Source organism: Ambystoma mexicanum, chromosome 11 (assembly GCF_040938575.1).
Source record: "Ambystoma mexicanum isolate Mex_15411 chromosome 11, UKY_AmexF1_1, whole genome shotgun sequence".
NCBI classification, from domain to species: domain Eukaryota; kingdom Metazoa; phylum Chordata; class Amphibia; order Caudata; family Ambystomatidae; genus Ambystoma; species Ambystoma mexicanum.
In genome coordinates, this window is record NC_090934.1 from 1,026,525,946 (window position 1) to 1,026,540,908 (window position 14,963).

Here is a 14,963-nt window from a genome sequence, read left to right on the forward strand (position 1 = left end):
GAAACTCAACAATTGAGCTCCAAAAATGTTCAAATTGTAGGTATTACACAAACCCCCAGCGTGTGTATATGATGCCATAATCCAAGGTGTTCGTTTATTGACTTACGTTCCTTGTTGTGAAGAAATCAGGTATCCTAAGGCGAGCGTGCTAATGCAGCGAGCAGCCCTGTCAGCTGACTGAATGTTCGGTGATGCTTAGTACTCGACACCGATGCTTAGGGCCTCGCTCCCCACTGCTGCCGTGTACACAGAAGTAGTTCCGGCAAAGTCAAACAAAATGCCAAATGGACGAATGGATAACGTCCCGAAAGACAGCTTCTATCCCTTTCGAAATACCCTCAAAGATACAGAGCCACCAGTGAATGCTGTGATGTTTCTCACGAAGATGAAATCATCGGGCTCCGAATTAGTCCAGACTGACCGGGTATAAGTAGCATATTCCGTCGAAGGAATCTATTCGTTGTTGTCAGAAATCTCACTCCGCAATGGATATTTCACATAAAAAGTGAAGATAAATGAAAAACTTTGCAATTACACATTCATGTCATACATTGATATCACGGCTCTCAGAGCTCTTCACCTAAGCGACCATCTCCGTTGCCGCTTGGCAACGCCCCCACCTTATGTAACTTTTGAACATTGCCTACATCATCTTACAATACAGTGCAGTGGGGATAATTTTTGTATCACTGTAGTCTTTTAAACTTGGGATGTTTGGTTACCTTTGTATGTGCGTAAAGACAAGCTGGTGGCAGCAATAATATTTGTAACATTTGTGTGTTATTTCTAGTGGGCATATTCACATTAACAGCGTATGGCTACTGAATGTGGCTAGTGCTCTAAAATGGACACGCCACAAGATTGTTGTTTGACCTTCCTGCCTTCCCAGGTCAGGAAATCCCAAATAAGGTCATGCACTTGCCTGAGAAAGTCCCAGGTTTTGCAGGCTAGCAATGCCTTTGCATGTGTGGCCCACGAAGGGGGTGGGACTGTCTGCTCCCACTCCACATCCGTGGTGCCTGAAAGCCTGAGGGTGGGACATGAGTCAAACACACAGTGGTCCCTGATTGGACCACTGCTGGCAGTTTGAATGATGCAGATCCTTAACATTGGTGGGCTTGGACTTGATTTCAGGCACAATCTTGGATAAGAAGAGGACTCCTAGAGCCATTTCTTCATATTCGTGATGGAGCCAAGTATCCTTTGTAGAAGATCAGCCAACTGAAGATCTGTGCATGACTCCCAAAGAGGCCCATCATCCCTGTGTCCTTTGGCCTGGTGAAGCCCTACCAGATTACCTGATCTGAAAAGGCCCAGAGTAGTGCTTCAACACCTAGACCGGTGGGACCAACCAGCCGCAACGTGTTAGAGGATCCAACCGTCCTGAGCCTTCGGTAGTGTCCCTAGACAACCCGGTGGACTGACCAGCTCACCAGTGGACTACCTCAATAGAATTATCACTGTTCCGCATTCATCGCTGGTACTTCAGTAGTTGCCAACTTGTGGTGTAAGTCCCCTTCCTGTTGAATTTCAGCCTCCAGCTTCAAGGGAACCTGCTCTGGAAGGTCTTCTTCCTCCACGACTGGAAGGCTGCCTGCCGCCGCCTCTGTGTGGTGGCTGTCGCTGGAACTCACCTTCCCTTGTCTGTTGAAGTGCCCTGAAGAGGTCCGAATTGGTGCTTTCTGCATTTCTTCATTGCCAAGGGTTGTACTCTGCTCCAGGAACCAACCGTAAGAATTCTTGCACCACCAGCTCAATGGAACCAAGGGTGGGAAAACCTACCTCCAGCGACCCCCAGTTGACCCATCCAGTCCTCTGGGAACACCAGAGTCACAGGGGTAAGTAAACGCATAGTATTTGTCCCTCCCTTTTCTCCTTGCAATAAACCGGAGGTATTCCAATCCACTGCTTTTTGATTGTCAGATCAAAAAAAGCGGGTACCTGAAACACATTTTTACGTACCATTAACTTTGTTGCTCATCTTCTCTTGCACATTCACCAACACAAGAACCTTAACTACTTAAGACACTTTCTGGGAAGAAGCATGGTGCCTTTTGGGGACAAGGCCCCACTCCCCATAGGGATTGGACTTCTAAAGTTGGGCCCCATTTCTTGCGACTTGGTTGCATCTTACTGCATCCCTTAATTACCTTTTTTGTTGATTAGGTTATTGAATGCATTCATAAGAACCTATGGTGACTGTTTACATATTTATAACTGAGTGTTGTCCAGTATTATCACCTGTTTGTTTCAATGTCTAGTGCGAGTGATTTGGGCCCAAAATAAACATTGTATTTTTCTACTTGCCTGTCTACATTTAATTATTGTCTGCTTCACAGTGTCGTCTCATTGTGGAGCCCTCACCCCACTCAGACTCTCCTGAGAACAGCCTCGACTGCTCTCCACGGCTACCTCGATTGAGTTTTGGCTAGCCTCTCAGTGTTCCTATGTCCACTATCACTAGGGTGGCCTCCTAAAATCTGTCCAGATTCTACAAATCCATATTAACAAATACATGGTTATCGGAAATAGTGTTTAAAAACGTTCACCTTAAAAAGAATGCATGGTATGACTTTAAAGATGAATACAAATCAGTGGTAAGTACTAAAAAAAATTAATCTTTGTCCAGCACTCACTGAACCCCTAGAGGATCCAGGAAAAACATCCTAGGGGAGGCAATTACTCCAAAGTCAATTTCAGGAGAGTTGCAGGTAAATTCACAGTTCCATTGGAATGAATGGGAAAAATTACAGAGCAATCCACATCAATGGAGGCAAGTCTGATCTACACACAAGTGCAGATTCGAGCCACAAGGAAGGCCAGTGGAAACACCAAAGAAATGTTGCAGAGGTTGGAAGACGAACCCAGGCTCCAAAGGAAGTAGCAGCATGACAGGAGGACACACAATAGAAGTCCATGGGAATTGCAGTAAAGACTCACCTCCAAGGATTATCTACCATGGGCCAGGAGGCATATGGAGGTACACATCTCAAATAATCGTCTACCCCAGGACTTACTGGTAGGTACTCAAGTCAGCAGTTAAGACAAAAATGGCTCCAGCAACCAGAAACAACCCAAATGGCTCTTTTTTGCAGGTGCAGTTTTCAAGATTCCGTTTTCCAGGACTTGCACCCAGCTGCATTGGAGGTCACAACATCAAAGGAAAGTACATAAAGGATCTTCCCAGGAAATCTACCCTCACAAGTCAGGAGTGAAAATTCTGGCAAAGACGACTTCATGAATAAAAGGGAATTCAAGAAAACTGCTCTTGCAGCTCATCAAACAAAAGAAGGCAGCAGCACAGCAGCAAACGGTCCCAGGACACACAATGGCTTGTGGCAACCTCAGCCATCGTAAGCCGATGATCTGGGGGTGGGGGGGTCGCAGAGGCATCTGCCACCTTCTGGACAACAGCAGCGACCCACAGCAAATCAAAGTATTCTGGCGGCAAAGTGCAAAATGCAGTGGTAAAACGGCCAAGAAAACTGTTCCAGAGTGGAGGGCTTGGCCGAGCGGATTTGGGGAGTCACCAGGAGTCTTCAAGAAATCCGTAAAGTGAATAAACAACCAAATGCCTTATCCCGTGGTCCAGTGAAGCACAGGCAGAATTAAGTGACTAGCAGGATTGAGGAGTGGGAAGTTTTCAATAATGTTCATGAATCTGGGCAAATATTAAATTTTTATGCAAGTAAAAGTGTCATACTCTCATCCTGCTGGACCACACACACACTTGGAGCAAGAGGGCTCAACACTGGGATCATAGAGCTTATATTGCGGTATGATGCTGTTAAAAAGGGCAGATCGTGCTGCAGTAGGGCAGGGAACAAAGTATAAGTCAGATGGGGGTGAGTGTTTTGATGTATCGCAGGCACAATATAATTTCAGGCTAAGGTAACGCCTGCATTCACTGTGTGACAAGCTATATGTTGGTTTGCCTGGCTGGGAGCAGACTGCCAGTATGACAAGGTATTAGCAGGTTTCACAGTTTGACAGTGTGCAAACTTTTATTTACCCGGTTCCGGTTGTTAATGTGCTTACACAGCTCCACCAGATCCTTGTTACTTAACAGATAGTCCCTGGGGTCTGCCTCTCCATCCTTCCAGATGGCAGCTAAAAGCAATCTGTGAACCACAATATCGGCATACCGTCTGATAGGAGAAGTAAAATGTGTATATTTGTCCAGGGCAAGTCCTGTGGAGAAACAAAGATAAGGAAACATGTTATTAAATCCAATAACAAAGTGACATTTTAGTATTCGCAGCCAAGATATACTTTAAAGGGCCTATTGTAATGTTGATTATGCCAAACTAGGTTAATGTGCACTTCTATATACATTATTTAATGTCAGTTTTGAATCGCAGCTTCCCCACACTGATTCTGTGAATATCGCATCTCCATGTTCCTCGCTTCCCTTATCAGAGAACACTAGGATAGCTAAAAATAGCTGTAACTGATACATCAATACTGCACATTTATGAGCACATGGATACTGATTGCAGACAAACAGGGTCCTCCAGTCTCAGCATTAGAATCAAAGTGAATCCTTTCTCTTGAATATTTAAGCCTGTGCGCCACACCACAACCCCCAATCTAGTTCATGATGTGAAAATCTCAAGAATGTTTTTTTTTAAATATTAGTTTGAAGGAAAAACAAGAAAAAAAAGAAATGACGACTGTTAGAAAAGATTTTCGTTTTGCTGCTTTCCCTCCGTAGACATCTATGGACCCCCTTAAGCCCACTCAACTTTTGCTTTGCCTGCATGATGTGTCCAGGATAGACCTGTGGGTTTTGTTACTTTTCCAGTGTGTACTTTGGCATTTTACAGCATAATGCCTCTGAAAGCACCATACACTCTAAATTTCACCTTGTCCTTTGACCACCTTCCTGCCCTCTGATGGCTGGACATTGCATAAAAAGGAAAGCCCATGATTGGACAGCACCAGCCAGTTTGATTGGGACAGCTCCATAATATTGGTGGGCTCTGTGCAACTCCAGCTTGAATTTAGGATAGGAATCCCTCAGCCATTCTTTAGGTCATCAGAGCCAAGACCCCTTTCGAGGAGGAGCATCCCACTGAAGATCCATGGATCATCGTTGCAGCTGGCCAGCATTGCTTCCAAAAACTATCCTGGTGAAGCCCTGCTCCTGTGCCTTATCACTTGAAAGATTGAATTGGTGCTTCAACTCCTGGACCATTGGGAACAACTAGTATCAACCCCTGATTCTAAAAGAACACCTTGCACTTCCCTGCGCCCTTTACGTTAGAAAAGAGAAAGAAATCAGATTTGAAACTTCTTTATGATATAAATAATAGTTTTATAAGGTTTCAAATTCAAAACAAGAGTCAATTATATGTTGCTTCACATGTTATGGAAAAAGGTGAGAGTTTCTTCAAATCCATACATAAATCTTAAGATCTTCAAAACATTGCACTTTGCCCTTATTGCCTTAAGAATGTCAATAAGTTGTTGCTCCACATGTTTTGGTCACAGATTAGAGTTTCTTCAAAATTATACAAATACCCTCAGGTATGCAAAAATGTGCAGTTTGTCCTTAATGGAAGGGGCACAGTATCATTGAGTATGTGTTAGTGGCTCAAGGGCTAAAAAAACGAGTACTCCCGTTTTGTGGTCAGAAACTGTATATTTAGGATTGTTATAATTAAATGCTGATAATACTCTGATATTTGTCAATTCTTTCCATATAGTAATGAGGGATGTGGCGAAGAAAATGATCCATTTTGAGTTCTATTTGGGTAAAGAAAAGAGCCATCAGCTTGGGTAATGGCATGGCTAGTGATGTCAATTTGCTAGTTCTTAGTAATTCCTTAGGGGAATCGAGCTTATTCTAATCAATCATTCTTACCTTGATGGTCAATATCTCCTTGGCAAGTGTTGAAAGGTAGGTAAAGGATTCTTCAGTGGCTTGATAACCGCGGCTGTACTGTTTTTTTCTATCAAAATGGCCGCTACTTATACTGGCACAATGACATCACGCGTCTTAATGCGACGCAGTGATGCCATCGCGTCAGGCGCCATTTTGGATCTGGACGATCTAATACGATCGTAATTGTGCATCAATGCAGGTGTACTTCATAGCTAAAATAGCCTTATGTTTTGTTGTTTCTACTCACTATGTTTTAATCCTTGAGTCACATTATAATTGTAATTGATGGACGAAAATACTATAATTTAGTTGGAATTTAGAAAGTAAAGAAGACGGTCTGTAAAATGTGTAAATGGTAAGTGTTTAAATCTGGGAGAACTTAGTTGAGGTTTACAAGTGGAGTATCAAAATACAGTAGTGGTATCTGTATTGCTCTCCCAGTGCATAAATCACCAGTGCAATTATGAAGCCAATACTTTGAATGCAGGAAGACGCAATAACTTGCAACCACACACTCTTAGAAAATAATGAGCACTTATATCGCTATTTATTCAAAGCTTAGAAGCAACCAGTGATAACATAGAAATAAATCACAGAAGAAACAAAGAATTCAAAAGAAAATACATCACCGTGAGCGTAACTGAATTCCTTATCTTGCCAGAAGCGGTTCGAAGACCCTGATAACAGACAGGCCGAGAGCACAACAGCCCACAGGTATGCCGAACGGAAGCGTCCCCCTCCGGCTGAAGTCTCACCTGACCGCTCAGGGGTTCCGCATATATGCACCCTTCAAAAGGGGTGGCGATTTCTCGAACCTTCTGGCAACGCACTCACGCATTGATGAGCCGCCGTTGGTTGCCAGCTGGGTCAACCGACAGTAACCTCAAGGAGCGAAGTGCCTCCGTCCTCTAAAAACCAGAACCACGGAAAACAGTCCCATAGCTCATAAGACAAAGTTAGCTTTCCCAGCAGAAGTGTCCTTGACTGCATACCAGGTTTGGAAAGCATGTTTACTTCAGCATCGTGAATCTAGCTCTTAGCAAAATGAGTGCAGCTTTTCACTGCGGAATGAAGTAAATATCCATCATGGCTCCGAGCGCTCCCAGAATGCACTGCGCATCAGTGCCATGTTTTAGCTCTAGCATAACAGTATCTTAGAATGATGGGATACAGTAGTAAAACACCAAAAAAAGGGTTGCATAAATATGGCATATACAAATATACAAAAACAGTGATCTTTAGGGAAAAAATGTTGTAGAACGGATATTTAGAAACAATGCCCTAATACATCAAAAAAAGTATGCTGTTATGAGGAATAAGAATGGTGTTGGATGAAGTGGGACAGTTCATTGTCTGTGTTTAAACCACTGTGGCAGCAGTCTGCCAAGAAAATCCATTTGGCTTCACACTGTCGTAGTTTCTCTACTCTATTACCTCCTCTTGCCAATTTGGTAATTCTTTCGATGCCAAAAAATGAAATTACTTTTAGGTCATCTTGTGCATGTTCTTGAAAAAAGTGGTTGGCAAGTGGATATCTGAAATTCTTGTTTCTCAGTGTTCTCAGGGATTCTGATATGCGTGTTCTTATACTGCCAATATACAGTTTTTGGCACGTACATCTTATGCCATATACCACGTAGTTCGAGTTGCAATTAATGAAATCTTTCAGATGGTATTCTTGTCCATTAGGGAGAATTATGGTCCTTTTGAGATTTTCTGAATAGTTACAAACCAAGCATGATCCACATTTATATTTGCCTTTCAGTTTTGGCATGTTCCAAAGTTGTGGTAAACCTTTATGTTCTTTTGTTGGTTGGAAATGGGAAGGGCATAGCAGATGTTTAAGGTTTTGTGCTCTTCGGTACGTTATACTTGATGGTTGTCAAGGTATGGTCTGAGGTCATCATCTGTTGTTAAAATGGACCAGTATTTAAGAAGAATTTTGCGTAGAATTGATGCCTCTGAATTTTAGGTTGTGATAAATCTTATATCTTGAGACAGCGTTGCTTTAGTTGAGGGTTTGTTTTGTAATAGTTAATTTCTTAATATATGTAGTGTTTTCTGGTATGCCCGGTTGAGGCTAGTATTGTTGTAGCCTCTGTCAAGAAATGTTTGTTTTGCTTGGCTGATGTGTTTCTCGAATTCTTCAGTTGTTGTGCAATTTCTCTTTATTCTGAGAAAATCCCTGTATCGGATGTTGGTTATAGTATGATGTGGATGGTTACTTGTCACGTAAAGCGTACTGTTACCTGCAGTTGGTTTGACTTAAAGTGTAGACTGTATAATGTTGTTTGCCACATACAATTCAAGTTCAAGGAATTGGATCCTATCTGTACTTTCTTGTATAGTAAGCTGTACATTTTAAGTATTGTTATTAAGGTAGTGGTGGTAATCTTGAAGTTGTTGTGATGTTCCATTCCAAATCAACAAAATATCGTCAATGTAACAACCACAAAATATAATATTGTTATTTGTGAAGGCTGGATGTTGCCATGCATGTTGTAACTCGTAATGGCCCATATAGAGATTGGCATATGGGGGGCAAATTTTGCCCCCATTGTCGTTGCTTGTTTTTGTTTGTAAATCTTGGTATTGAAAAGAAAAATGTTGTTGTGAAGCACAAAGTTGAGCATCTCTAATATCATTGCATTCTGTAAATATGTGACAGAATTTATCTTCAAAAAATAATGCGTGGTTTCAATGCCCTTGATATTCAATATACTTGTGTATAAGGATGATACGTTCAAGGTGACCAATTTGAAGGTTTTTTTTTTCCAATTCACTGATGCGAGTTGTTGAATGATGTGTTTTGTGACCTGTATATAAGAGGATAGACTGGCTGCCAAAGGTTGTAGATGTTTATCAATAAATTCCGAGATGGGCTCTGTGAGGGAGCCTATTCCATCGATTATTGGTCTTGTGGATGGTAAGTGTGTGTAGGACTTGTGTATTTTGGGGATGAAATATGCTGTTCCAATAATGGGATGGTGTGTTGTCATGTAGTCTCGTTCATTTTCCGTTAACAATCCTTGCTCGTACCAGTGATTGTTCATTTGGTTCTATTCAGCTGTTAATGCAGGTATGGGGTTGTCCTATTTCATCATAGCAATCCTGCTCTTCAAGGTGAATGTTTGCCATTGTGATATAATCTCTTGCTGATAGTAGTACGATTTCACCTCCTTTCTCTGCTGGTTTCAGGACTATGTCCTGGTTGTTCTTCAATTCTTGTATGGCTTTGATTTCCAAGGGAGTCAAGTTGTGTCTATTTTACTTTTTTTGATGGCCATTTAGGTAATGGTGTCTTAAATCACTGGTGACTAGTTTTTGGAAGATGTCTATTGCGGTTGTCATCGGTAGATTGGGGTTAAATGTTGATATGGATTTCAATTTAGTTTCTAACGCCAGTCCTAAATCAAGGTGCAGTTCTGAAGCTAGAGATTCCATTGTTTTGTCTGCAGATGACTCCTGTAAGCATAGCAATGTTATGGTGTGTTCAGCTTGTGTTTAGTCATTGTAGTAGGAGTTGCTGCTGTTTCCTTTGGTTTTGGTATTTTCGTTGAATAAAGCTTTTTCAATTTTAATTTTCTGCAGAATTTAAAGAGATCTACATTGGTCTGGAAATAATCCAATTTGTTGACGGACTGAAGGAGAGGCCTTTGTTGAGAGCCTTTATCAAATGTGGGGAAAGATCCAATCCTGTCAAGTTCATGAATATGGTTTTCCTTATTTGGCTGTTTTTTGACCTGATTAAGATTCCTTGTTTGTTTGTGTCATTTGGAGCTTCCCCTTCCCCTAGGAGCATCTCTTGCTAGATTTCCAGATATTGAAATATTGTCTTTTGTTTTTGGTAGTAGGATTTGATCACTGGGTATGTACGCGCTAACCTGTATCGTTGGTATTCCTCTAAAAAAGGAAAATAATTTTCCACTGTTGGTATGGTTGCTACGGCTTCATTGGGTGTGACTGTGCTAGGAATTTCTGTATCGCTTTGACTAGCTGATTCTAGGTCAGATGATTGTGGAGTTGAGGACGTAGTTGGAATCACTTTCGTAGGAGGTTTATTGGTGCTTTTGGGATTTCTTGATATTGTAAGAGGCCTTTGAAATGTGTAAACTTGGTTGTATTTATAATCTCTCTCATCTCTGAAGAATTGCTTTTTTTTAGTTTTGGTGCTTCAGCTCCTGGTCCAGTGGGAACAACTAGCATCAACCTCTGCTCGAGGATCCTGCCCTTGAAAGCCTCTCAATATGCTGCAGGTTAAGCTCCTGCCTGGAACATCATCTTGCATCATTCGCTGTCCAGTGTTCAGACATGGACTTGGGACTCCGCAGACCCTTGGATTGTAATACAATAGGACTTCCACTGCAGTTGCGGAGCTCAGGCACAAGAGTGGATTTTCAGAACCCGATTCTTTGTCTCTGCCACGAGGGCTGTCTTCTGCCACCTGATCTTGGTGTTTATTGCTGCCTCACGCCTGCATTGTGTTCAGAACACCAGAAGGAACCCACGATGGCGCTCTTAATTCGGTGGGCACAACTGGTTCACAACACCTGCTCAAAGGCCTCATCTGCCTGAAGATCCTGTGTGTATCACTAGACCCATAAGTGGGTGCACCTTATCTACAAACACCCTGAAGATTCACCAAGCTGAATTGACCCTTGAATCCTCACTTAAGACCACAGGCAAGCACACTGGTTCTGTATCCACTTTACCAGGGGAGCTCCAGAGGCTGTTCTGTCTCAGGTCTATGACCATACAGATTAACTCCTTCCCATGCCTTCTTTCATGTCTTGTTTCGCTCAGGTGTGTTTTCTTCAACCGTGGTTCAATAGCTGCTCTTCATTGTGGATCTCGCCAAGCTGACCCCTTCCGCAAGTCAGATCCTGTGCCCGAGGACTATGCGGGTACCTGCATTACTGGCAACCATCGACTGAAGCAGTCTCAACTTTCAACTCATCGCTCTTTAACGCCTGACCTAGGAATCTACAAATCAAGAACAATCACCCTTACCAATGGTTTTATAGTCCCACCTGCATCAGTGTGGCATCACTGGAGTCTTTGGTGGTCACTGAAGGTTAGGGAGATTTATCATTTTTATGCTTCATCCCTTCTCCTAGGGAGACCCCAGCACTTTTTGGATATTTTTCTTTCAATCCAGAATAAGTGGAGCCTTTTTCCACGCATTCATTCTTGTGGGATTGGTCTTTTGGAAGGTTATTTTTATTCTACCTGTACTATGGAGTCTGTCTGCTCCATAGCTCTTAAAGGCATCTGTGTTTTTACAACTGCAGCAAACATCTCCTTAATGGCAGTGTTGCTCGAGCCCTTAGGGTCCTCCTTCAAGAATCTTCTTCTATATCCTCAAGTATTGTTAAGGACAGAGAGATATTGAGCATCTTTCCCAAAACTCTATAGTCTGATAGATTGGCAAACACTACATCCAGCAGAGTGCCAAAGGGATACCTACTATTTCACTTCTCTCTGCTCCAGTGACTTTTTAGTCGCATAGACAATCACCTAGTTGTGGCTGGTGGTATTGAATGTGTTCTATCAATTATTGTGTATTTTTGTCCATAGCCTCGGTAGTACCAACTTGGGGCCTCCCATCTTTTTTTGCCATTACTAGCATGGTTGTTCTTGGTTAGCCCTTCTACCATTCGGGGAGAAGGAGGTCTGTGTGTGTGTTTTGCCTTTGGCGGGAACCGTTGGTTATCTTCACTCCCTTCCTGGGCAAACTCCTGGAAAAGCTGGCCATCTCCCAGCTTAATCTTCACACTGAATCTGTTGGTTGTCTCCATAACCATCAGTCTGGCTTCAGAGCAGCGAGAAACATGGAAACTGCTCTCCTGAACATCCGTGAAGACCTGCTCTCTAACCTAGATGCTAATCTCCCCTCTGTCCTCATCTTACTCGATATCTCTTCTGCCTTTGACATGGTCAACCATGCCATCCTGCTCAATCGTCTCCGTGATAGCTTGGGTATCACCGATCAGGCCCTGGACTGGCTGACCTCGTTCCTTTCTGATCAACCATGCCAGGTCCAACTTGGGTCCTTCCTTTCCTCTATCCCACTCTCTACCTGTGGTGTTCCCCAGGGGTCCAACCTATCTCCCTGGCTGTTCAACCAATACCTGGCACCTCTTGCCCACCACATTTCAGCTCTCTGCTCCAACTTTCAGTGATATGCGGATGACACTCCGCTGGTGTTAGGTAGAAACCTGTGCAGTTCCCTTGGGGACCACTGCAAAAGATTTAGGACTACAGGTGTTGGCAGTAAACCCACTTGGTAGCAGTATGCACCACCCAGGTTTACCTGGTAGCTGTGGCTGAGCAGTCAGACTTCCCCTCAAGAAGAGTTAGGCAGTATGCAAAGTATACACAATAGGCACTCATATACAATAGCACAAGCAAACAGGGACCAGAGCTTTGGTATCAAGGTATATAATTATTTATTTAAAAACACACTTATTGAAACACTCCAGCACTATTATTGTAATTCACTCTAAACACAGTTACTATTATTATATATACACTCCTTATTCCTTATCAGACAAGTCTTAGTTAACACCACTTATTTCCAGACAGAGGTGAGCGCTTAACTATAGATGGCACTCCAATAAGTTAACTAACGAGGGAAAAAGGCAGAATGTAGAAAAATACACCACGCTAATACTTAGGAACTCTTAAGCAAGGCAGGAAAGTCAAAAGTTACTTGTGAGACAAAGTCCATAGGCCGGGCCCACTCTTGGAGAGAGCAGGGCACAAATGCACCCAAGATCACACAATGAAAACAGGCTTAAAAAGTCTTGCAGGAAGTTCAGGAAGGTTTTAGTTAGGCTCAGAAAAGTTTAGCCAGGGTGTCCCAGGCTAACCCAGAGTCGAAAGCAGGGGGCTAAATCTACCCCGTACAGTCGGTTGCAAGGGAAGCCAGGCGGAACAAAGTACCTTATGTGGAAAGGATACTCCAGCGGGGGCAGTTGTTCCTGGCAGCGGGTGCAAGTCGCGGCATCGTCCAGAGGAAGAGAAGATCTCGACGTGGAGGAAAGATGAAGGTCGTTGCACTGCCAGGGAAGAAACCAGCTGCGGAGTTTTCCAGTTAAAGGTACTACCCTTTGATTTGCGGTAGTGGTAAAACGGGGCATCCCAGATGCCGGGGTGCTTGGCACAGGCAAGGCGGCCATGAGATGCTCCAGGAAGCGAAAAAGGAAGCAGACTGGTTGTCCCCACCAGTCGAAGGAAGAAGACTCTCCGGGCGGGAGATCTCCTCTGTCGTTGGGAAAAGTGGTGAGACGGTTCAGCAGGGCTCCACCGGTGGTGTCGTCGTAGCAGGTCGGCTCAGCTTCTCCCTCGTCGGATTCTTAGGTCTTGTGGCGACTTCTGAAGTTCCAGTCCCCTAAGCCCTGCTTTTATGCAGAAAACCCCCATTCACTCAGCCTAGCTGTCACTCAAACATGCTAAGTGGTGAGCCGGCCGGCTCACCACTTGGGCCAATCAGGACGGAGTGCGACTTGAGTTGCCTAGGCAACTCAGTCCAGGGTGCCTAAATCCCCCTCCACCCCTCTAAGTACCCCAGACATAGTGGCACCACTTTGGAGGGCATCTGTGGAGAAGCCCGCCAAAATAGCGGAACAAAGGGCTCAACTTGGGTTGGAGTCACAGAAGCGAACACAAACGCCATTTTAGAACCGAGTTCTGGCAAAAAATACCAACCGGAGAATTAATATTAAATAAATAAACCGGTGGTATGTTCGAGGCTATAGGAATTAAATAATTAAAGTTGGTAGCCTCGAACAATGGGAAATCCCATAGGGATATATTTGCGGTCGAATATAAAAAGTAGTATCCACTGCCACCAGCCAAAACTCGATCAGGGGGGACGGAGACGTGCCCCCTAGACTAACAGACCCCAGGGCAATCAAATTGCCAGTACGTCCACAATATGATGGTTTGTGCTGGTTCTGTTCAGAATGTGAGACTAGTAAAGTCAATGGTGACTTTACATGCCCTGGAGGACAGTAGTCAGTTGCAGGGTATGGAGTCTATACTGGGGGGTCACTATGACACCCCTGTGTTACTGCACTGAGGGTGCTGTGTAACACACATCACAAAAACACATGAAGCCCTATGGAGTAAAAGACCCCATAGCCCATTAAACACATCTAGAATCAAAGAGACACACTCAAATCATGTCCAAGAGTGAGGGTAAAAGAGTCTCACTCTTGGCAGGAGAACAAAAAAATAAACCCCAAAAATTCAGCAAAGCTGCTGGGGGACTCACTAGGTTAGGAAATTCAGCCTAAACAGAGAATTCTCCCTAACAGCTTGTTTTCAGGCTCCCCTCTATCACCTCTTCTTCTCTCATCTTTGACTGTGTCTGCTATCCAGGAGTGGTGTGCCGCCAAAGATCACTGCCTTAATGCCAGTAAAACGGAGATTCTCCTCATCGGTACACCTGTACCCTTCTTTCCTGTCACTCTGTCTGCCCGGCCTCCCTTGGCCCTCTTCCTGCTCTCACCTGTGAGGCTAAGAACCTTTGGATCATCTTTGATTCCACAGTCTCCTTTTCTGTTCACATCTCTGACATCTCTAAGAAGTCAAACTACCAACTGCACCTCCTCAGAGGTAGTATTCTTTTCCTCTCCTTCACCCAGAAGCTCATTGTCTCTAGAGCTCTGGTTCTCTCTAGGCTGGACTACTGCAACAGCCTCTTTCTAAATCTGCCTGCTTCTACTCTCTGCCCTCTGGAACTCATCCAGAATAGGACTGCGAGTCCTGGGCCTCAAGCCCAGGAATCGTAGGTCTCCAGCACTGAAATCTCTGCATTAGATCCCAGTGGCTACCAGGATTAATTCAAGACCCTCTGCATTGTCCACAAGGCCTTCTGGATCCTGGGACCTCAATACCTCCAACTCTCTCTTCATAAATACCTTCCTATTCACGCTCTTCGCTCCTCCAACTCCCCAGGGTCAGTTGCTTTTCCAAGCAACAAGTTGGTGGTAGAGCTCCTTTGGCTGGGGCCTCTCTCTAGAACAGCCTCCCTGCCTCTCTGAAACTTAAGGAACCATCACTGGTTCCA

The 14,963-nt window shown here is 43.8% G+C and overlaps 1 protein-coding gene across 5 annotated transcripts in view; it reads right to left on the reverse strand.

Annotated features, from left to right (window-relative positions):
• The window catches only part of DIS3L (DIS3 like exosome 3'-5' exoribonuclease), a 1,101,103-nt gene that overhangs the window by 174,727 nt on the left and 911,413 nt on the right, over nucleotides 1-14,963 (reverse strand). For all 5 annotated transcript variants that reach the window (XM_069624265.1, XM_069624266.1, XM_069624267.1 and 2 more), the window contains one exon: nucleotides 4,013-4,191. In XM_069624265.1, coding sequence (XP_069480366.1) covers nucleotides 4,013-4,191 — 179 coding nt within the window. The remainder of the gene's footprint in view (nucleotides 1-4,012; nucleotides 4,192-14,963) is intronic.